The sequence below is a fragment of the Danio rerio genome, chromosome 14, assembly GCF_052040795.2.
Source record: "Danio rerio strain M-AB ecotype USA chromosome 14, GRCz13ab, whole genome shotgun sequence".
Classification (NCBI taxonomy): domain Eukaryota; kingdom Metazoa; phylum Chordata; class Actinopteri; order Cypriniformes; family Danionidae; genus Danio; species Danio rerio.
The window spans coordinates 37274051-37298961 of record NC_141034.1 but is presented as its reverse complement, the minus strand read 5'-3'; the positions used below and the strand labels follow the sequence as shown (position 1 = coordinate 37298961).

At 38.0% G+C, this 24911-nt stretch overlaps 2 protein-coding genes across 33 annotated transcripts in view; one reads left to right on the top strand and one right to left on the bottom strand.

Annotated features, from left to right (window-relative positions):
- The window catches only part of dlg3 (discs, large homolog 3 (Drosophila)), a 152005-nt gene that overhangs the window by 117806 nt on the left and 9288 nt on the right, over positions 1-24911 (top strand). For 10 of the 32 annotated variants that reach the window (XM_087281745.1, XM_087281734.1, XM_087281740.1 and 7 more), the window contains 7 exons: positions 1809-1965; positions 5973-6075; positions 14301-14415; positions 19305-19481; positions 19584-19659; positions 22688-22717; positions 23275-23374. In XM_087281745.1, coding sequence (XP_087137871.1) covers positions 1809-1965; positions 5973-6075; positions 14301-14415; positions 19305-19481; positions 19584-19659; positions 22688-22717; positions 23275-23374 — 758 coding nt within the window. Of the gene's footprint in view, positions 1-1808; positions 1966-5972; positions 6076-7192; positions 7661-14300; positions 14416-19304; positions 19482-19583; positions 19660-22687; positions 22718-23274; positions 23375-23875; positions 23922-24911 lie in introns of those variants that run through there. The other 22 variants (XM_087281748.1, XM_087281736.1, XM_087281742.1 and 19 more) reach the window with 5 other exon arrangements.
- tex11 (testis expressed 11) overlaps positions 8126-24911 on the bottom strand; it is a 47628-nt gene continuing 30842 nt past the window's right edge. The window contains exon 31 of the transcript XR_015507640.1: positions 8126-8274. The gene's annotated coding sequence lies outside the window, so the exon portion shown is untranslated. The remainder of the gene's footprint in view (positions 8275-24911) is intronic.

Genomic DNA, 24911 nt, shown 5'->3' with positions numbered 1-24911 from the left:
TAAATCATTCCTTGCAGCATTTGACTCCCAGTTTGTTTGACAAGTGTGAGTGCTCGGCCCAGTTGGAAGAGGTGTGCCAGAGCGTGGTTCAGTTGGGCTTTGGTGCAGTACACTTGTACTGTGAGTGCAAATTGTGCCTGAGCACAAAACTGAGCATGCAAGGTCACTTTTAAGGGACTGTTTCATATGGAAATGTATTAATCATTCTTACTTTTCAATGAACCGGAACTGTCATAGTTTATTACAGACACAAACCCCTCACTGCACGTCAGCTGCACTTTCAGCAAACCTCCTAATACGTGCAGCATGAAGACTTAATGAAAGTATGAGCGTCAAAAGTGGTGGATCTGTTCAGCAAAAGATTTGACTGTTTGTCACCACATTCCAAAATGACTTAAATAATACAAAACAATACAACTAAAGCAATCTCCACTATACTAAGCAAGAGCACTTCTCTTGATGGAAGAGTGCCATCATAGATGACATAATCGTGCTCAGGCTCGGAAGGTAAAATGCAGTGTAAATGCAGGCTGTGGGGGGAGAGGGGACAAATGCACCCCGGTTCAATGCAACCATGCCTTGTGTGAGTACACCCTTAAAGTCAGCACAATATGAAATTTCCATATTGCCTGTTCTAAACATGCACTTTGATCTGACATAGAAGACAAAGGCAAACTAAGCCCCTAAAACTCTACACCTAGTTAATATCAGAATTTTATTTTTGAGTGAACTAACATGTTATTTCATTTCGGCCTTGCAATTCATCCTGAAATGAATTGCAAAGTACAGACTTCAATTGAGAGGAACTAATAAATAACTATGTGCACAGAAGACCCAGAACAGTGGCAGAAGGAAAGCAACTGTTGTCCTGGCCATGGTTTTACTTTGTACTAACAAAAGTTTAAACAACTTTTTTCAATTTCACATTTCAGTACTCTCCACAAACTACTCCAAAGTCAGTTTGCATGTGAAGTACTGTATACTGGACACATATAAAAGGCCAGCTTGTCCGCTTAAATAAAACTGCTGTTTTCAGCATTATGAAGCTGTAGCACAGGCAGTCGAGATGGAATGGCTCATGTCGAGTTCTGCTAGTGCTGAATCCTAATGAGAAACATGCACACCGCACTGCTGACAGAATGGAGCTGTCATTGCAAATGTGGATGTATGTCTCATTTTTTGGGAACTGGTTTTCATGTGTTATTCTACAGTACATTCAGGAAGGGTTCTTGACGGCATGTGAATGCAGTCAAGACTTGCTGCTGTGCTAGTCTGGTATGCCTCTCTGCCTGCAGATGAATCATGGCGTGCTAAAACAGTACCGCAGTCCTGCACGAGGCATGGATGAGCTCAACGTGTGAATGCGTTTTTTGTGCCCGAGTGAGAAAGTGTGTTGGTTATCGGTGTGTATGTGTTAGAGCTCAGTTCTGGAACACTTGCTGTTTAGCTTTGTTGTGGATGAAAGTTTGCCAGTCTCCTCTAGTCGTGACTAGAGCGTTGTGCGTTCTCGTGGATCTGCTCATCTTGATTTCCTCTCTCTCTCTCGAAACGCAAAATAATACTTTACCTTCTGGCAAGACTGAAACATTATTATTGTTCCTTTACCCTCTGAATTTTATTTCTGCAGTCTGGGATGAATGAAGCTTTGTGAGAAATTTTGAAAACCATCCCACTCTCAAATGTCTTAGCGTGGTTTTTCCACTGTATTTCTTTTTTATTGCACATGTATGTCTGTCTTTCGTCCTCTCCCTGATGCTGTGCTGATCTAAGTCCATCCTGATCCTTGACACTGTCGTTCTGCTTGGCAGGGAGCCGCGGAAGATCCTGCTGCACAAGGGTTCCACAGGCTTGGGATTCAACATTGTGGGCGGTGAGGACGGAGAGGGCATCTTTGTGTCTTTCATCTTGGCAGGAGGGCCAGCCGATCTGAGTGGAGAGCTGAGGAGAGGAGACCGTATCCTGTCGGTCAGTATCAGTCCATGAAAATATACATTACCATTCAGAACTCTGGGGTCTGTAACATTTTTCCAATTTGTTTAACACAAGAAGTACAGTGGTAGTCATTTAGACTTTGTTCAAATAAATCCCATATCAGGGTTTCAAAAACTAAATTTTAGGCCTTAAAAAGTCATAAATTCACAAAAAATTGTGCTGTATGTCTTAAATCATTTTAAACAGGTCTTAATTTTAAAAGTTGAAGCAGTGATGTTACCCAATTGGGCAGAAACCCATCCAATCACAACAATTTATCTAAATATTTTATATATACAGTTGAAATTAGAATTTTTAGCCCCCCTTTGATTTTTATTATTTTTTCCCCAAATTATGTTTAACAGATCAAGGAAATTTTCACAGTATGTCTGATAATATTTTTTTTCTTCTGGAGAAAGTCTAATTTGTTTTATTTCAGCTAGAATAAAAGCAGCTAAAAATTATTAGCCCCTTAAAGCTATTTTTGTTTTGGGTAGTCTCCAGGACAAACCATCATTATGCAATAACTTGCCTAATTACCCTATCCTGCCTAGTTAACCTAATTAACCTAGTTAAGCCTTTAAATGTCAAGTTGTATAGAAGTGTCTTGAAAAATCTCTAGTAAAATATTATTTACTGTCATCATGGCAAAGATAAAATAAATTAGTAATTAGAAATGAGTTATTAAAACTATTATGTTTAAAAATGTGTTAAATAATCTTCTCTCCGATAAACACAAATTGGAGTAAAAAAATAAACAGAGGGGCTAATAATTCAGGGGGCTAATAATTTTGACTTCAACTGTATATAAGTTTTTTTTATTGCAAAGAGGTGTTTATTTCCCATAGCTGTTGGACAATTTACAGCAATTTTTTTATATGAATTCCCTAATCAGGAAAATAAAACTAAAAACAGTTACGCAATTCCTCATGATTATAACAGCAACATATCCCCTTACATAATCTTCAATTTACACAAAAACTATTTACAGGAGACTGCGTGAATGGACATAATATTTGTAAATAGGCATGAAACTTAAGGTTTATAACAGAAACACTTTAGGTTAAATAGGAGTTATACTTGATTCATTTGGACCAAAAGCAAAAAAATATTTTTGAGTATTTGTGTAGTTTTCTTCATATTAAATATACTTTTAACAATGTTAAACTTGTCATTAAAAAAAAGAAACATTATGTTGAAAAAAAAAAGTCTATACAACTAGAGTTTTCTTGTATGTGGCTAAGAAATAACTACATTTGTTTTTTTTTTTTGTTTTTTTTTTCCAATTCCATTGGTCCAACCGGGCCATTGCCAAAAATCCTTAGAGTCTAACCCAGGGGCAGGCAAACTCGGTTCTGGAGGGCCGGTGTCCTGCACAGTTTAGCTCCAGCTCTAATCACACACACCTGCTTATAGATTTCTAGTGATCTTAAAGACACTGATTAGTTTGTTCAGGTGTGTTTGAATAGTGTTGGAACAAAACTCTGCAGGGACAATGGCCCTCGAGGATCAAGTTTGCCCATCCCTGGTCTAACCCCATCAAAGTCTAAAATCTCATTCATATTGATCTTAAAAGGGTCTTAAAAAGTCTGACTTGAAACCTGCTGAAACCCTGCATAAAAGTACTTACTCCTAGGGCCATTTAAATCAAATATATCTTGATATCTAACTGCACCATATTGGTGTTTCGTAACATCTAATTTTACAAGGTGGGTTGCTAGCCCAACGCTCAACCTCCAACCTGGAAGACCAGGACATACATACATACACTACAGACAATCTAGCTTACCTAATTATCTTATAACGCATGTCTTTGGACTTGTGGGGAAAACCGAAGCACCCAGAGGAAACCTAAGCGAATACAGGGAGAACATGCAAACTCCACACAGAAATGCCAACTGACCCAGCCAAGGCTCAAACCAGCGACCTTCCTGCTGTGAGGCGACAGTGCTACCCACTGTGCCGCCTATAGTTATAGTACCCAACCCTAAATGTGTGTATAGTTCCTTCTAACATTTATTAAAATTACTAAACACAAAAGAGTTATGAGTATTTCCACCTTGGATGGCCGTAACTTTTTCCTGTGTCTTTGAATGTGCAGGCCTCCGTTGCCAAGAAACTTTGTGCTAACTATAACATAACTTTCTCATAGCAAAACATATAACTTTACTTCAGACATTTTTGCTGCAGTGAATTTTTTTCTCTCACCAACCTAATGAATAAAGTGAGGAAAGAACCTCCCAGCAAACAATTTTGTGTTTAATAGACGTGACGTCTAATAGACATCTAAACGTAAACAGCTTGGCTAAAACAAGCCTAAACTTGGGCTGTCAGTGAAAATCTAATAGACATCCAAGAACAGCCCAAAGTCATCAAATAGAGAGAGTACACAGACTTTATATGTGTAGTCATTCATTTCTGACTGACTTTAGCAGTCTAAAAACGTGTAGGTAATCATAGGCTATATTTACATTACTAAAGGTAATGTTTTCATGGACATTACTTCCGGGCGACACAGTGACTTAGTGGTTAGCACTGTTGCCTCACACCAAGGAGGGCATCCGCTGTGTAAAACATATGCTGAATAAGTTGGCGGTTCATTCCGCTGTGGTGACCTCTGGTAAATAAAGGGACTAAGCCGAAGAAAAATGAATGAATGAATGAAATTACTTTCTAAATTAAGACGATAGACATTTAAAGCTTAATTCTAAAATCTCAGTATAGACCATTTTGAGAGATGTAAACAATAATAATCATCCTAACATATTTTGTGTTTTACATTTTTAATTTACGTAGTCTCAGAGGATCCTAAAACACACACATACTGATGAATAATGTTATGGCAGCTGTTTTAAAGTTACGTTATGATTGAATTGCCTTTTGTTAGTTATGAAATAGTTTGGTGACAAGCAGGAAATGTTCATTGGCCAATGACATGACCACATTAAAGTGGTCTAAAAAATAAAATGTAAATATAATGACAAAATGAAATTCAGTACTGTCTTATATGAACAGTCAGAATGACCTCTATGGCCATTTGAGTAGTTCTGGTGGTTACAGTAGATATTTTTTATTCAAGGCTGCATTTATTTAATCTATTGTAAAACAGTACTATTGTTAATTGCTAAAACAAAGCGCTCTTTTCTATGTTATTATGTTTTAAAAATACAAGTAACTCATCTGATGGAAAAGCACTAATACTCCAGTAATCACTTGCTCATTCAGAAATTAACCTAATCTGATGTGGTGCTTAAGAAACATTTATAAATGTTGAAAACAGCTAATAAAAATGATATATTTCATGGAAGCTGGATACATTCATATAAGAAAAAAACATTATTAATATTGCTTTTGATTAATAAAATGCATGATTGAATAAAAAATAATCATATTAACCCAAAATATTTGAGCCATGTTAGGGCCAGACAGAATCTGCTGACATTTTTTTTTTGCTATTTCTGTGTAGAATAAAAAAAAAAAAATCTGGAGATTTATGCAGAATTATTTTAGGAGTATCATAACTAAAAACTTAATATATTAAATAAAAACAATAGCTTTTTAAAAAATTTTGTTTAACATCTATAATGCAATTCCATCTAGATCCACTTAATTGGTAAACAAAGCAAGTTTCTCATATAATATATATACTAAAAGTCAGGAAATATTACTTTACAAACTGTATTGCAAATAAATTAAATTAACGCTTTCATATAAGTCAATAATATTACTGAAATTTTTTTTAAAAAGGATACACATTTACACAAGTTAATAAATAGACTCAATGATGGGCTAAAAAATCTGCAAATTTCTCTGCACGCAGATTCCATGTGGGCCTAGCCATAATATTATGGATTATAAAAAAGTAATTTTCATGATTCCTCAAACATTCTGCTCTTTAAAATGATATGAAGTCTTATAGCTTATATTACATCATGCAATTTACATGAGTGTGTGGTGTGTGTGGGATGTTGTTTTAATCTGTTACCATGGTATTGTCCCAGGTGAATGGAGTAAACTTGCGCAACGCTACCCATGAGCAGGCTGCAGCTGCACTGAAGAGGGCTGGACAGACGGTCACCATCATTGCCCAGTACAGACCAGAAGGTAGTGTAGCTCTTTCACTTTTTGTCCATGTTTGTCAGTGCAAATGAAATTGTGCTCCCTATAGAACAGGGAATGAGATTGACAATGGGAATGATTTGAGCTCAAGCATGCATGCAAGTTAGCTCTTTGTTGCATCCTAAAACAGCCATAATTTATATAATTTAAAGGAGTCATGAGCTGAATTTTGCTATTTTATAATGTTAGCAGGATATTTGCATTGAAAATCATCATTTGTTAGTAAATGTCCTCAACAGTTGTTTTTTTTATTATCCTGGATTAACAAGAAAGTTCTTATAAGTTATTGTATTGAGACCTCTTATGACAATGAATCTAAGTGAATTTGATTTTCAATATGTGACCCGTTTGAGAGTAATAGAAAATAATTTAAGATGGATCAAACCTTAAATTCGGAGTGAACCTTTCTGCTTTGAAATATTACATATGGTTGTTGCACCAAGACCCCAAACTGCTTTCTCTTTCTCCACACACCCATGTGTGCCTGTTGTGTCTTGCCTGCTTCTGTAATCAGTTCATCACAGTGACAAACGCTGTATATCTCTTTAAGAAATGTGAATTACTTAGCCTCACCTAGTTTATGAGAAAGGCTGCTTATTTGCAAATGGGGACATTCGGTTACTGATAATTGGCTTCATTAGAATAATGGTGGCAGGAACTTATTTTTGACAGTCTATCAACTAAGCGTGGAGAAACAGCCCGACTGCAGTTGTAGTTTTACTGAAGTCCCTGGAACGAATCGTTTATTGATTTGGATCTTTTGAAGAGTCATACGACGCTTGGTTCACCATTCCAATGTCAGCACTTTATAACTAAACAATAATGTTTAGGTTCTAAGTGATATTTGAAATGAATATCTGTTCCAACAAACTGAACTAGCACTCGTGAACTTATAACAATAAATATGAAAATGGCTTGAAATGAACGTTAAGATGTTGTCTTGTGTCCTACGCCGGCTTCAGTTCAGTAGCCATGCGATGATGTAAAAGAACTGTTCATAAGAGTCGATTTGTGGAAATGACTCGGAATTCCCAACAGTTCACTCGCTTGAATGAAAGCGCTGGGATGAAACGGTGCCAGAAGTGGGAGGGTTCAACAACCTGAGAGAGAAAAAGAGGGGGAAAGAACTAAATGGACTACAACCACAGTGGAGGAAGCGCCTGAGTTTGCTCTTTATAAATCGTGTTTTTGGCGCAGGGTTAGGTTTTTTGCTGGATTAATATGAAAGTCTCTCTGACTGAAGATATGGAGTAAGCGCGCGCTGGTCGCGTGGACGGGACGGACTGAAATCCCGCGTCTCGAGCGCGAATGAGACTCGGTTTTAAAGAAGGTACCGCTGTTGGAATGGGAGGAGCGAAGCAGGACAGACCGAAACATTTTCACTAAAATATTTGCTTTTTATTTACCTTTCGTTTTGAATCGAAACGATTTTTTCTCCTCGCGTCGATGTGCAGCATTTACTAGTTTATTCTCTATTGTTTGACTTGTTTTTTACCACATAAAATGTGTTTTGGAGTGAGTTGGAAGTCGAGAGGTTGAGCTGAACACAAGCGCCTTTAGCCTCCGCCGGGTAAGATCACCTCAACTCATATTCATAAAGCATGTTCAGGAAACATCTGTGTAAAATAGTAAAACTATCAGAGGGGTTTTATTTCACCCTAAACTGACAACAGAAAGACTTTTGTGTCTTATCGTGCTGTTCTGAAAGGGAAAGCGTCGCTGTTTGTTCCCAATGCGTTTCTATGGGCTCGAGTTACATGTTCAGCTCAGTGTAGTGTGTTTCTAGATTAATGCAGATCTTGAAAATCATGTAAACCACTTGTTTAGACGCCCAGTCGTTTTGCTGACGTTATGAATATTATGTCTAGTCTACTTTGTTTTGTTACCGACGCTGGTTGTGTTGCTGAGAGTCTCGAGTAACGTTAGGCTGTTTGCTCGAGGATTCTGATAGAAATGTTTCACCTTAAACCAGCAAGAATGGGGCATCACAACAAAAACGGCGTTTTCATTCATTACGAGGAATAGTGTAGTTCACCTTTGAACTAAAGTTTAGTTCTGTCAGAGTGATCCGGGGTATTGTGCCCTTTGAGGCCTGAACCTTCGCCGTCATGTTTGTTTTATGTGGAACTTCCTGCAGAGCTCAGGACAGGTGCAGGGAAGGGCTCATTCAGGAAGTCTCTTTACCTGCAAAAAATGTCAAACATTACTGTCATTTTGAAGTTATGTTGAGTCTTAAACAGAAAAACTTGAAACTATTTACTATATATCAAAAGTGTTGCTGCGGCTATTATTTATGATTTGACATTTTCAAGTCAGTTCCCTAGATCATGAATTCCATGCGTCAAAGTTGGTGTTAACAAATTGTGAACACTAAAAAGGAGGCTTGGAAACATCTGAATTTCACAGAGGACAGGGAATCGATTAAAGACTTTGACAAGATTTGAAGTGCACCAATATCCTATGTAACTTGTGATATTTAGTATGTCAATGCATAGTTCATTCTTTGGTTGTCTATGTGAGCAATGACAGGAATGTTGCTGTGTTAGTTATCTGTTTCGGCATGCTCTCCCCCATATTCCTCCTTAGTCTGACACTCCTGCAGTATAAATGGACTGCCTCTCCCTCCCAAGGGCTCTTACGTCTACATAGAAATAGAAGTGACACATTAATTTGTGCCAGAATAGCTCAATGAATTAGATGGGGAACCAGCACTATGAGAGGCATTACGGCTTTGTTCATGTGTTAGAAAGGGGCAGAGCCTGTCTGTAGACTGGCTTCTGTTAAAATTTGAACTTCTCTTGTCATACATTAACTTAGGGGGCAGTGGTTGAACTTGAGCTGTGAATTATGTTAGCCTAGTACAGTCAAACATACAAAATACATTCTCTTATTTGGCTTTCGGATTATTTAATGAACTCTCAGTTAATTAAATTGTTATTTGTTAACAGTTCATTCATGCATGTGTTTCAGTTTTATGAATACTTATCTTTCTCACAGTCAGTCACAAACTTTTATTCAGATTTGAACAGCGGATGCATAAAAACAAGTATGGTTGCACTAGCTCTCCACAAACTTGCATTTTTTATTTTGGCCTACATTAACTTTTCAGGCCCCATTTTAGTCCTTCAGAATGATGTTGTCATTTAAATGAACGGCCAAAATGCATAAGTTGAGAATGTTGTTGTATAACCCAACCCCTTAGAATTACAATGGTGACGCCCAAACCATAATGGGGGTGGATTTGTTTGATTTGCTAAGCAACCATCTCAAATACACTAGCAACCACTAGCCAACCATATAAATTTCCTGAAGGAACAGTCAGATTGTTATGCACCACTGCATAATGTTTGTTCAATAGCTGTAAAATGTTTTCGTAAGTTCTTTTTATTTATCTATTAATTTTGATAGTGTGTTGGCCAGATATAATTATTATTGTGTATGTAACATTTAAATGACACTTGTTAGTATCTATTGCTCACTTTAAGTTAATCAAAAGCAATAAATATGGTAACTAGGCATGGGCTGGAATAAGATTCTCACGGTACATAAACCTTGAAAAAAAATCATGGTTTCATGTTATCACGGTATTGTAATTGCTGCTCCAAAATAAGTTATTTTTAAATGTCTGGGCAAAAAACAACTACCCCCCCACCCCCCTTTCTTTCTGTTGGAGATAATGTTGCCCTAAAAAACTAAATACAAGGGTTGTGAAAAACATGCAATAAATAAATAAATAAATAAAAAGAAGAAAAAAATGTACATGAGCAATTTCATGCAAATGTCAACCTTGCTTTGAAAAAAATTTTCAAATGCAGTTTCTGCATTTTTTGCGTAAGCATATATTTTACAGAGCTTCAAAAATATCTCTGTTAGTGTTCTCAAACTATGATATTTGATTTACCACAATCACACAAGTGGCAATTTCACATCTGTCACATCCATAACGGAGAGATGTCACATCCATAACAGAGCTTTTTCCTCATAAATGCAAAAAATGTCAAATAAATTAAAATCACTCATTTTTGTTCTATAGTGAGCCAACTCTTATCCTTTTGATTAACATTGTTTCTTTGTTTTGGGTTGGGTAGTTTAATTCACAGAAATTCTACAAAGTATGTGTTAAGAGTCTAAACTCGCAAACTTTTTTTTTGTCACATCCATAGCGCATGCTTATTTTTCACATTTAAAATGTAAAAATTGTTTACATATTGATATTTTTCTGCTCCTATAACTCTGTGGTTAGTTCTGTAAAATATAAATCAATGTTGTAATATAATGTGAACATACAGTATACTTTGTTTGTGAATTTATGTTTTGAGAATTTACTACAAATGCCATATACATAATGCTGGAATTGCTCACATATACCTAAGGAACAATATAGCAGAAATTTTTGGCGGTTTTAAAACCTTGAATTTTTCAAACCGTGGTAAACCTTGAAACCGGTTATCGTCCTATGCCTAATGGTAACACTGTTAAATCTGATCTTTACCGAAACACAAAATGAATATGGATTTCTCATACTGTACATTGCTGTAATGAAAGGTTTTCCACAGTTTTCACTCGTTAAATCAGAAGACAGACTGTAAGTAAAGTCTTGTTTGTCGCATTAACCTGAACGTGTGTTAAGACAGTTGTGATAATCTTAATGCTGTCCCCAATACATGCTTTCACATTAAAAGCACATGGCTGCAATGTTATGTAACTGCATTGACAAAGAGGCAGCCTTCAGCCAATCCCCACTCCTCAAAAATAAAAGCTCTGCTCATAATGAAGGCAAGTGAGGCCGTGTGAGTGAGGCAGAGCTGGCCCAGATTCTCCCCTGATCTTCTGTTGACGGGTTATGCTTTACTGGGACCTTGTGCTTTAGCCATTAGCCTTTGTATGTTGGGAACTGTGTGTCTGACATGCTGTAAGGACCCAGCTGTCTGTATCATCTGTCATACGTGTACATTACCAGTAGATTGTCTGACCAATGACCAGTGAGATTAATTACTTTGTGCTTTTTTTGTATAAAGTGAAGGCTGTGCGTTCTAGTAATGTATAAATACTAATAATAGTTATCAAAAACTGTCCCAGAGTTCTGTTTGATTTGGCTGTTTCTGTTTTTCACTGTAATTGTTTTTCGATAAGTTGTCTTGGTGTTTCCTTCCACCTCTCTGCTTGGATGTTCCCCTGGTTACAGTCAGGTGGTGTCAGGTTACTTTACCTTACCCTGTCATTCCAGCATGTTGTTAACCCATTTGTGAAAGACAGGGCGTTTACTGCAGAGGTCCCTGCAGCTATGGTTTCTGCTGATATTGAACTCCCAGTTTCGGCTTTGCTCTGAGCTTTAGGCTTGGAGGAACTGCTGTTATGAGATTTGTTTCATATCATCATAAAAAATGGAATTCCTGTCTCGGTTCGGTTTTTGGAAACTCAAATTTGGAATGTCAATGTTCAATTGCAGGATACAAGGTTGCAGAGAAGTTCCTAAAGGGCACCTATGATGGAAATCATCCTTTTAAAGCTGTTTAAACAGAACTGTGTGTAGTTTGTCCACAGTCGCGTTGGGGTGATGTAAATACAATAAGTCTCTTTTTTTAATTTCCTGACGTTAAAAATAGGATCCAAATCCCCACCGATTTGAGGCCCAACGCAACGTGATGCAGGAGTGTGGTTTCTCCCGCCCACCGATTTGATTGACTACCGCGTATTAACTTGTCTCTGTAGTAATGCGTAGAATCATAAGACAGGATGTGCGCAAAGCAACTAGGATTAAAAGATCTGTTCAGCTAGCTGTGGTCATCAATCATCATCCAATGTGATCAAGAATGTGCATGTTTGTAATGAATTACAGCAATTTTATCGTCTTTATCACCACAGCCGCATGTCAGTAAATGAAGACGCCTCAATCCTGGTTTGTGGACGTTAAATCAGGTTTATTTTTGTACATTAACATAACAGATATCTATACATTGGTGGATATTAATGTGTATCCTGTCAAAGTTCCCATGCAAATACAGTGCAAAGTTAAACGTGCACGCTAAATGTTTGTGTGTGTGCTTGAACAGGGCTCGAAATGAACCTTTTTGCTTGGTAGCACCGGTGCTCCTAACTTTAAAAATTTAGGCGCATCAGCCAAAATTTAGTCGCACCCACCAATTAAGAGCACCGTTACTACAAGTTTTATACAAACATATTTATTGTATTTGAAATCAACACTAAACAAACTAACAAGCAATATATATATATATATATATATATATATATAAATGCAAGCGTGAGGAACATATGTCTTAACGAAATCCCGTTATCACAAGAAAATAGATTTTTATAACAGAACTGAGTGAGCAAAAGATACATGGAGCGCTCACCTGCCCTGCACGCACTGCTTAAATGAATCTGTTAACGGTATAACTCTGCTGTTCTCACAAGTGCTGTCTGATATTGCACTAATGCTTTTGACACATATTGTAGCTTATTATATGCATACATGTTAATACCAATACCGGTTTATTTTTATAAGTAGCGATATTAGTTTACTAATATATATAATATACTAATATAATATAAGCCCGTTTGCGATGGTGTACGTGGTGTTCAATTTGACATATAGCTGTCCCTTGCATGGCGGACAGCATCTGGCGATTATATGAAGGATTAAACAGAAGCTCTCGTGCTAGATGTGGAAAACAGTTAAGTTACCTGAAAACTCCATCCCACAGACTTTTTATAGCGGACTTGAAGCCAATGGAAGTCTTCTACTCTTGGAAAAGTGTAGATAGTGGATTAACATTTAGCACATGATCACTACTAAGACGTTTCAGTATTTATAACTTTAGATGTCATGGTTTCTAAAACAAAATCTGTCAGTGTTATCTTCATTCTCCTCTTCAGCGCTTTACAATTTTTCGCGGTAGTAGCTCTCTCTGTCATCCCAAGCCAGAAGCGCTGACTGAGTGATTGACAGCTGATATTAACCAATCATTCGCGTTCAGTGCTAGAGCAGTGGGCCAATAAGAAGAGCGTGAAGGCGGGGCACACATTACGGACTTGGATTTGTTTACTGCAGCAAGTTGACATGACAACAGTTTTAAACCATTCCCAAACGCTGCGTTTCGCGTTGCAAGTGCAGAGATGCATTCTGCGTGAATGTCTCCCGAATCCACGCATGTGGTGAACATTTTACAGTAAAAACTGGTCGCACATAACAATTTTAAGCACTCGCAGAAATGCTCCCAAATATATTTTAAGGTCGCATAGATAAAATTTCGGGCGCATATGCGACCAAAATGGTCGCAATTTCGAGCCCTGTTGAACTCTGTAATGACATAATGTGGCAACTCCACAACAAATACATCAAATAATAATTGGGGAAGTTCTTACTGTAGTATTTCTGAATAACGTTATGTGAGATCTGCTTCCTTCATGTCTGTCACTGTGCTGTTTATCTGACGAAACCGAGGCGGAGACTGAGGCACACTCTGAAAGACACGTGGGAACTAGCATTAAAATCGCAGGCCACAAAAACAGCTACAGTGTTTAGAGTAAAAAATCGAATATTCTGAAAGCTGTAAAAAATAATCTAATAGGTGTTTTGAGCTGAAACTTTACAGGCACATTCTGGAGACACAGAAGAGTCATCTTAAATCTTGAAAAAGGTGTAAAATAGGTGCCCTTTAAGTGTTTCTTATGAACGATCTACATTGGTAAATACCAGTGCTTAGGAAAACAATAGTCTTTCCTTGAGTACTTGTTATCCTTGTTATTCAGTATTCATGTGTCCATGTGATTCGGTTGCTAAGCTTGTGAGTTACCCGACCACAGTGCAGCAGAGGTGTGCACCTTTAATTAAAAGATCGCTGCCCAATCAGCCATCATGCTTCAGTGCTGCTCCCTGAATCCAAAGCCTTGTTCTCAATGAAAAACGATTACAGTCCGACATTTGTTGGAGGTTTTCATTCCATTACACTGAATAGTGCATGTTCTACTTAATTAATTATGCATAATTAATTATCTGGCAGGAGATATTAGCGTATAGCTCATGCAGATACATGATTAATATCCATCTGTTCTCCAGGTCATTAATCAGTTCTCAATAAGCTGCTGAGCTTTCCTTCTCTGCCCTGCTCCACAAGCACCTCCACTCATAAAACCTGGAGCAAAGCCCGGAATATCACTGTAAATATAGGTGTTGCTGACGGATTGTGTGCCTTGTCTCTTTCCAGAATACAGTCGTTTTGAGTCCAAGATCCACGACTTGAGGGAGCAGATGATGAACAGCAGCATGAGCTCTGGCTCCGGCTCCCTCCGCACCAGTGAGAAACGCTCCCTCTATGTCAGGTATCTTCATACTTGTATTCATTCATTCAGTCTTGCTGATATTTAGAATGGCTCAATATGTGTGAGAGTGCTTTTTCAATCAGAGGACGATTGATTGAGGCATATTAGGGAAACATATTTTAAGCAAGATGTACATTTATAGTTATTACGTGATCAAGTGATGTATTTAGCGGTGTATTGGTTCTCATGGATTAAATTCCTGTAATGGATTGAAGTCCAATAATGTTTCTGAAAAGAAGTTATTGTGCAGCCTACTATCAATGTCTTATCAATCCAATCATAGACACTGAAGTATTTACATATTTATATTTTAACTGCAACTTGGCTTGACAGTGTATTATAAAGAATTTTAGGATACATGGGACAATATTATGTGTTCCTGGACGACACAGTGAGTGTAAAATAAATTCCAGATTACTACGTAACCATATGCAAATGGTACATTTAAGAACTAAGAGAAATGACAAATACAAGCTCAACTTGTAAAACAGTTTTATGTCCTGTTTCCTGTGACTTACTGAATAAACATGGTCTCCATGCTAGAAGACGGTGTTATGGGGTACGTTTAACTGCATCTGGCACTGTGTATTTTGATCCTGTGCATGGCACTGTAAAATCAGTAATCTGGCAGGTCGTTTTTGGACTTTCAGAGATCTACAAGCATACGAATCTTACAGCAGGATGAGAAGGCAAATAGACTTTAGTAAGCACTCAGTGGATACAATGCTGAATGCAATTCTTATGTATGAATTTGGGTATGAATCCAAATGAACATCTAAAAAAGTTCAGAAACTGTTGAGAGCAGGCACCAATCAAGCATGAGAAAATGAAGCAATTTTGGTCATTTTACTCAAGTCAATCGAACCAAAATATTACCGGTTGATAAATGCATATATGCAAAGTGTATCAAATAAGATACTTCTAATATCTGCTTTCATTATCATATAATTTATCAAGCTAAATGTAAAAGGAATAAAATTGTGCGTGTACATGTGTAGAGTGAAAGAGTCATTACATACAGTGAGTGGACATGTTTAGTAGCAAGATCTCATATTGTAAAAATCTGTTGACGTTTTGATACTTTCTAAAGTAATGGGGAGTGTGTTTGACAGTGGTGTTAACTTTACATATTTTGTAGTAAGTCTAACTATGTGTGTATTAAGTACATAATCTGCCTAATGAATGTGTGGCCTAGTTCTGACGGTGGCTTGCACCTAGTGAGCTGTGCTTAACAGCATTCAGAAGCAGCAGGTTCATAAGTCAGCTGACCGCACATGTTATTGTTATGTGTGCGATTTTAAGGCGTTTTCTCATTCCTATGAATTCAGTGATGAGATGCATGTGTCAGAACAGTACAGCCATGTAAGTCGGCGCTGATTTTGTACTGCAATACTCCATTTTAAAACAGGCCTGATGTTGCCTTGATTTAGTTGTGAAACTATGCATGTCTGGTTCAGTGGGCTTGTAATTAGTATGTCCTAGGAGAGAGGTATGTAGAGGAACAGGAAGACCTGCTCTACTGGTTTTTCTTCTTTCATTTGAATTACCTGTCTGACAAGGTAAAAACCTTCAGCTTTGAACACAATGCCTGACTGTGTTGCCAAACTTAATGTCATCTGCCATCTGGTTTTCCTCTCATGATGTTTCTGGGATCCTTTATCACTATTGTGCCATTATCTGCTTAGTCACTAGTTGTTCTAGAGCACAGGTGTCAAACTCAGTTCCAAAAGGGCCGCAGCTCTGCACAGTTTAGTTCCAACCCTAATTAAACACACCTGATTAAACTAATTGAGTCCTTCAGACTTGTTTGAAACCTACAGGTAAGTGTGTTGGAGCAGGGTTGGAACTAAACTGTGCAGGGCTTCTGCCCTTTTGGAACTGAGTTTGACACCCCTGTTCTAGAGGTACTGACTCCGCAGGGATGTAGCTATGATACAAAAATAAGGAGTCAGTAATATAAATGTTGGCTTAAGGATGTTAGCAGCGGTGTTGGTTTACATGATTAATAGACTTACATGATTTTAAAAAGTTTGAAAGTAAGTGCAATTGTATGTGGGTAATTGGTGTTTATAAAATTTTGTTGTGTTAGCTGTTTTCTTTGCATAGCCTGCAAGCAATGAAGTGTATAAATACAGTATCTACACAGTAGGGCTGCACGATATTGGAAAAACTGACATTATGACATATTCAGTATAATTTTGCTTGATGTAATGAATGGCAGCAGTATTAGCAGTCTGTGTGTGTGTGTACAGGTATATATAATCTTTTTTTAAAGTTAAAACGTCATAATTTTTTTGTGCATAAATGCTTTAGATGTGCACACAATCACATCCTTAAAAACACAAACACAATCAACTATGGTTCCTGGGGTCCGTTCTTCGTACGTGGATTATTCAGTTAGCTGGATTTGGATATTGACGATTTGACATGATCCAGGATCGTTTCGTTCTTCAAAGCTGATCTGAGAGTTGTTGTCATAGCAACAGTTCTGCTAGCTCAAACCTGAGGTTGAGCAGGTTCAATTCATATAAACAGGATTAGATTGGGTCAGTTCAAGCAAAGATAATAGAGAAAGTACCGAATTATGATATTTTCTTACAGTAGTAGTTATATACACTTGGAAAAAATAGTTTAAAAAAATTAAATATATATATATATACAAAGTTATAGTTATTAATAAAATAAATAAAGTTATATTAACAAAACTTATGCAATCTGCACCCACAAAATGAAAGTACAAAGAGAAAATTTATTGATAATAACTTTTTAGATCGCTTTAGTACAATTTGTGTATGATAATAGAAATGCAGAATATGTGACTTTTAAAAAAAAAGAAATAATAATGCAGTCATGAACATGTTTTGACAGTAAATATGCCAGTGATTATGCTTCACAAAAGTTGCAGACGCCTTTACCAATATCAAAATGCTTTGGAAACGTCCAGTTATTCCATACAGCGAACGGCTACTATAATAAAGAAAATATTTTATAAATGTAGAACTAAATACATTGATATGCATTGAAATACATGATAAATACTCTTGACACATGAAAGTGTAAAGCCTGCAGTTCACAACATATGTGAAAAGTTATTGCTTGTCATATTTAACAAACCGTCGACTGCTAATTTGATGTAATTTTGCTCACATGGATAATTGAATATTAATCAGATGATGTCATTACGCTGCTGTGCCGTCAGCCAATCGTTGCATTGCTGATCATGATTTCGAGGATCGATAGATCTGTCCTTCACAACACACGCAGCGATCTCAGATCAGTTCATCCAGACATACTAATCTGATTCACAAACTTGTTTGAAGAACCAAATTAGCCAGAGATCAGTTATCAAGATTAAAAGATCCAGGATCGGCAAAATCATCTTAGATCATTTAAGCGAGGTACGAAGAACGGACCCCTGGTCAACTATAATCCCATCCCAACATTGCAGATCCTGCGATGTGACTATTGTAGATGCACACATTGCGATATCTATGTTAAATCGATATATTGTGCAGCCCTATTACACAGTACTGTTCAGAAGTTTAGGGTAAAACCTCATTCTTGCTATCAGTGACTTTGTAGCTGCCTTTCACCCTGGGTGGTGATGGAAGTTGCTAATGGGCATTCCAACCTTCAGGCTGCTTGGGTAACGAAAATCACTCTTCATTTGCATTAAGTTGAAGGATTATCAACTTTGTCCTAATTCAATACCTGTACTAAACATGAACACCACCATTAAATGTCCTGACTTATTAGATCAAACTGGCTGTATTAAGAGCATAATCATCATAACCATAATCATATTAAAATGTTTGGCATACACCAGATTTATTTGCAATGGAGTATATACACAGCTAGTGTTTTTCAGCCAATTATAAACTTCCAGTGACAGCTTTACAGCATCGATGTTGTAATTAAAATCTAATCAGTTTAACAGACTTAATTAAGACTAAGTCTTAATTTAGTTGTTCAAGTGCAAAATGAGATGAAAGACCGTTTAACCAGTAGGCTAGTACAGAAACTCTATTGAAAATACTGTGGTAAAATAAGAGGTCATATTTTAAAGACATGACGGGGGAAATTTTTAATTGAATGTAGTGCTTCTTCTCTGGTCTGAGACCCACTTCATATTGTATTTTTATTAGCAGTGAAAATCACTGATTTTAAAAGAAATAAACGTGGCATTTTGTAATTGAAAAGACAGTTCACCGGAAGCCCTGGGGCTGGCTAACTGAAAATTAAAAGTATGTGTGCATATACCCCAATAACAGAAGTTTAAATACGGGTATATTAAATTGGCAGTATTAAAAATAGCTCTGCTGCCACCAAATAAATTGCTTGCATTCCTGTTGTAAATTGCACTCTTGTTATGGAATCTGATATGAAATAAAGGATCAAACATCATAAAGCTGATACTTAGAAATTCCTTGATTGGTGCTAATTTCCAATGTTTGGGTCAACAAAAAAAAGTTTCTCTGTCAATTATATACTGTTCTTTTAAACTTTCTGTTAATCTAATAGATACAATTTCATTATATTAATGTGAACATAATGTTTGATCAAATAAGTGCAGCCTTGAGCATAAAAAATGTACTAATCACACACTTTTGAATGATAATGTGAATTGTACTCTGATGGAAAATGCTATAAAATGGATGCTATACCTTTGGCAGGAAGTGTACTGTAGACTGTTTTTAGTGAGAAACCATCTGCTAAACAAATTTAAGCAACAAAAAGGTACAGATGTCCAATGATGTACTGTTGTTTCTGTATGTGTGTGCACACACCCACCCTTTACTCAAACACAACAGATGTTTTACAATGAAACCTGAAAATCCACTCCTCTAGCACTCTGTTGATGTACACACTCCTTCGTTTGGTTTTCCCAGGGCTCTTTTTGACTATGACAGGACCAGGGACAGTTGCCTCCCCAGCCAGGGTCTGAGTTTCTCCTATGGGGACATCCTGCATGTCATCAATGCCTCGGATGATGAGTGGTGGCAGGCACGGCTGGTTACACCCCATGGGGAAAGTGAGCAAATTGGGGTCATACCAAGCAAGAAAAGGTACAGCACTGCCAACAGGCCCGGGTAGAATTACAACATTTCACTTGTAGTAATAGAGTCTGTTCTCTGCAAGTCACACATTCTTTATTTTTCGATACACAGGGTGGAAAAGAAAGAGCGCGCACGGTTAAAAACAGTCAAATTCCACGCAAGGACGGGCATGATTGAGTCCAACAGGGTGAGTGAGTCGTCGTGTGGAGGACTCATGGGAGCTGCCCCACTTCCCCTGAGTGTGGGAATTGGTGGTTTCTCACAATGTCCTGCAGGCTCCTGTTACTGAGCATCTCATTTCTCATAGTGACACACAAACAAAATCGTAGGATAACCAACATGCACTCTACCATCATAATCAGCTATGATGGTTCAATCAAAACTCCTCAATCCTGGTCCTGGAGGCCCTTTCCCTCACCACACACCATTAGTGGAGTGCTCAATGATTATGTTTACATGGACATCAGTAAAATCAAATGAGTTATCTTCATCTAAACAAGACAATATAATTAAGGTGTTTATAAGTGTTGCTTTTAGAACGTTCCTTTCATTTTACGTTACAATACATAGATTGATAAATGTCGTTACACGTCACCACACTATCCAAAGTTTTCTCTGGAGTTTGATGTAATTCCCGATATTTAATTTTACATTTTTCAACTTCAGTTTCACTTTCATTCAGCAGCATTTCATTCATGCTCCTGTGGCAAACTCTGAGCTACTGGATGAGAGTATGAAGTAAGGACTGCTGGGATAGAGTTGGTTTAATTGAATGATCACCAAAGTGGTTCTTTAAGGCCGATTTCAGCAACAAACACACACACACACACACACACACACACACGTTTGCTCCGGCACAGCCTTCACGTGGTCACATACCCCTCGCCTTGGCTGACGTGGAAGCACACAAAAAATGTAACCGCATGTCGCAATGACGCATAGCGCAAGCTCTGTGATTGGTCGGCTTGGTAACTGTCATGAGTATGGGTGGGGGCGGAGGCGAGAGTGGCGCGAACCTGTTGGAGCGAGGGGTTGTTTAAGTGTTGAGTCCTGTGAAGGAGCTCCAGACGGAAACTTTAGTTTTGTGTTTACCTTATGATTAAAGTTGTTGCACGTCCGACGGTTTCGTAACTATTTGTACATTTAAGGTAGTGTTTAAAAAAAACACACTGAGGAAGGCAATGTGCCAAAACGTTTGTGTTTTGTATTACACGAAGAATGTAAAATATAAACTGTAAGAAGCAATTATTTGATTAGTGTGAATCATGACCCTTTTGAACAATAGTATTTAGAAAAAATAATAATAAAAAAACGCCAGCTAGCATTTCGGAAGTGTTATTGCAGAGCTACACAAACAGCATGCAGAAGTATAAATGCACGGCAACGCGCAAGGCATGCGTCGGGTTCACGTTGTTCACTCACCGCAGAAGTATAAACCAGCCTTTAAAGAGCCCATATTATACATGAAATAGGGTCATATCTTGGTTGTAAGGGTCTCTTACAACAGTTTAATATGCATGCAAGGTCAAAAAACACTTTCATGGTCTTATAATCTGCATTTATTTTTACCTAATTATCCCAGCGACTCCTGTATGAATCGTCCAGTGATTCATTTGTTCCCAAACCCCTCCTTAGCGCGAAGCTAATCTGCGCTGATTGGACCAATGACAGTGTGTTGCGATTGGTCGACTGCCTTCAGTCAGAGTGTGAAATGCCAAACAGCTAATCAGCAATATAAAAGTAATCACAGTTCATACACGCTCGATAGTGTAGGCTTGGATTTTAGCTGCCAGTGGGTCAATGTAAATACAGACTATGGACTTGAAAATACAGACAACTAACTATTTTATTGAGCAAAAACTCAAAAACAGTTGAGGGATCTCCTAGCTTCTCACTCTGCTCTTTTCACAGACACACACACGCATATTGCACACACACACACGCACTTATACCTGCTCCGGACGACAACGCGCGCGTGCACACACACACACACACACACACACACACACACAAACACACACACCTCCGGACGACAGCACACGCACACACAGACACACACACTACTCCCCATCTACGGAGCTCCGTTAACAAAGCAGCACGCGTCGCGTTTTTAACGTGACTTTGCACGCGATAAGAGAATATAGCCTGTTAACCTGATACAGTACACGCGGTTACAAGTAACAAATCACAACTAAATACATTTGCAAGCTAGAGTAAACGAGGCAACTTTAATCGCACTTACTTACACTTGAGAAATGGAGGAAGAAAATTCCATCCTGACGTCCATCAGTAAGTTACTGTTTACTGATCCTTCCTTTAACAAACGCTGATGAAGTATTCTTTGTAGCATATAGTTTGCAGAAGTTTCCATAGTTTCCAACTGCTTGGCTATAATGCTGAGGTTTCATCTTTGGGTAGAGATTCAATATATCCATCTGCAGTGTGACTTATATCCACCGGCATGTTTGTGTGTGTGTGTGTGTGTGTGTGTATGTGTGTGTCTCTGGGTTTCTGCGTCAGAGGGCGGGGCCTCAGGTTTGAAATCTCCCGGGTTTGCGCGTGCACGTGAATAACTTGGTTTCGTTCGTACGTCATGGCGAAACACCTAATGAATCGGTATCAAGGCGACTCGTTTGAAGCACTATGAGTCGACTCTTTTATAGATGAATCAACCGTTTTAAACACTGTATTCTTACAGATTTAAGCCTTAGCTGGATACTTCACTTCACTTAGAGCTGTGTTACACACTACATGGAGGGGAATTTTCAAAAACCCATAATATGGGCTCTTTAATGACTGGTTGAGTGCAGAGAATGCACTGTCAAACAGTCATGCATGTATGGACTATCCTATAGATAAAAGCATATCATGTCAGTACTGCATTTCAATAATGCGATGAATTTGATTTATATTTATTACGATTATGTCTTTAGTCGGATTCAGTTTATCAACAATCCCCGTTTACATGATAGACCCTTAATCAGAGTAGGGTCTTAATCTTATTTAAATCTGAGTATTGATGTCCATGTTAACCTACCGAGTGACCTCAATTGGCTCTCTCGAACAAGGATTGAGAACCAGTGTGTTTAGATGCCCATTCTTTTCATTGTAACTTAAAGGAATAGTTCACCCAAAATGACAGTTGTCATTTATTTGCTTTCATGTTGTTCCAAACCTGTATGATTTTCTTTTTGTTTTTTCATGGAACACAAAAGGAGATGTTTGGCAGAATGAACGACATAAGGGTGAGTAAATGATGAGCAAAAATGTATCTTTTTTTTGGGTGAACTAATCTTTTAAGATTGAAGTGTGTAATCAATTATTTAGGATTCTCAAACTAAAAGTGTGATGCTTTGAATTTGAATGAAAGAAACCTACAAATTTTGCACAAACACTTGCCCCAAGGTTTGTGGTCAATAAGGTTTCTGTTAATAGATAAAAACTGACAGTAATCATTTATAAAAGTATTGTAACATTGATGCAATTACACACTTCACCTGCCTTTTTGCTGTCTGCATACATTTTTTGTGCAGTCGAAATATTTCACACGTCTGTCATTTTTCAATTCCATATTCCCTTTGTTTCATTTACAGTTCAAACTTTATTAAAATGAGCTATTTTCTGAAAGAGAAAAGCATCCAAACCACGTTTACATTCATTATCCTCACAGTTTTTGCGATCACACGTCGTCTTTGGTTTTGTTTTTGCATGCGTGCTGTGAATATCATTGAAACCCATTTTGTTTTTGTGTTTGTTTCATTCCTCATCCCCATTCCCTGACCATCGGCCCGTCTCCACGCAGCCAGTCAAGGTGAAGCGCAAAAAAAGCTTCAACCTATCGCGCAAGTTCCCGTTTTACAAGAGCAAGGAGAATATAGTGCAGGAGTTGGTGGAGACTGAACGTAAGTATGAGCGTGGGACGAGGGCTCTGATGCTGTCCTTCATGCTTCATCCTGTCACTCACCCAGGAGATGGCTCCCGATTGGCTCTTGACCTTTCTGTGTGAAAACTGAGCCAATCGGGGCCTCTCTGGCCTTAGTCTTGCTCGGAGGGGCATTTCGGCACTTCCTACAGGTGTGAGGTTGCACTAACACTCAAAGGCTGTGCTCGAACATCTGTCAGTGTCAGAGCTGCTCCCTTAAGCATTTACACATACAGTTTGATTCTTATGAATCTGCATGGAAAGCCCCATACTTAAATTACAAATGGACAACCCAGATCTTTCAGCGCACAGCAAAATGATGTTAGTATTTCCTCATCCCTGGAAAGTGCAACACTTCTCTTCTCCCAGCCTCTCACTAACCTCTCTTTCTTCTTCCTTTCTGCTTTCTCTCTCTCTCTCTCTCTCTCTCTCTCTCTCTCTCTCTCTCTTTGTTCTTGCTTTCACCTATCGGGACGCTCAGGACTTCCCAGGGTTAAGCGATGACTTTTATGGATCAAAGAGTTTGAGTAAGTGTGTGGTTCCTCTTGTCAAGCAGCTGTTCCCTGAGCTAACTCGACTGGCTGTGCCACACAAACATTTTCTGTTCTTTCTCTTTCTCACTGAGTATCCTCTCTATCCCCCTTTTTTGTTTCATTTTACTCTTAAGTTAATCAGGATCATTTGACTTGATGTAAGAGTAGATTATATTCATCAAGAAGGTACAAAGTTGGTAAAATATTAGCAAAATTGACCACGCCAATGTAATGCTCCGGTCACAAGATTTCTGAGCACTGAACAGTCATTATGTTTTCACAAAACAACTCTGGTATTACTCAGAATTTGAAAATCTGCATCCTACATCACTCTTATGTGTTTTTACAAAACAATTCAAGTAATACTTTTATATTTATTTATGACTTCACTTTACTGCACTAAAGTTAGCATTATTATAATGAATACTTTGACGTATCTATTCTGTTGGTCACAATATACAGGTCACTAAACCTTTTTTGAAACGCAGCGAAATGTGAAACTGTTTACTTTCCTCAGACTCAATGATATGTAGCACTGCAGGTGTGTTAGGAGATTTGATCTCTATAGGGGCTTGCAGACACTAGAGATGCGCGGATCGGCTATTATTTCATCCGCAACCGCATGACAAAATCCATCATCCGTCCGCCATCCATCCGCACTAACATTTTTGACCAATTTTTAAAACCGCACCCGCCCGCCATCTGCTGATTGGGCTCTTTATTTGAATGGCTTATTCCATTTTTTTAAATAAATGAATGTTTCTTTATTGATCATAATATAATAGAGAATGACTTTAATGTAGACATGCAGTTAATCCAAACGTGCAAGTCATCAATTGACGACGCTTTGAAGTTACGCTAAAGATACGAGGACGTGTCTTTTCACTTGATTCGATTCCTCGGTCCTTCAGTCTTTTCCTTGCGTCCTTCCCTCGTAACGTTATCCCGGTGGGGTGGAAACACGAGGAAAGAAAGCAAGGAAAG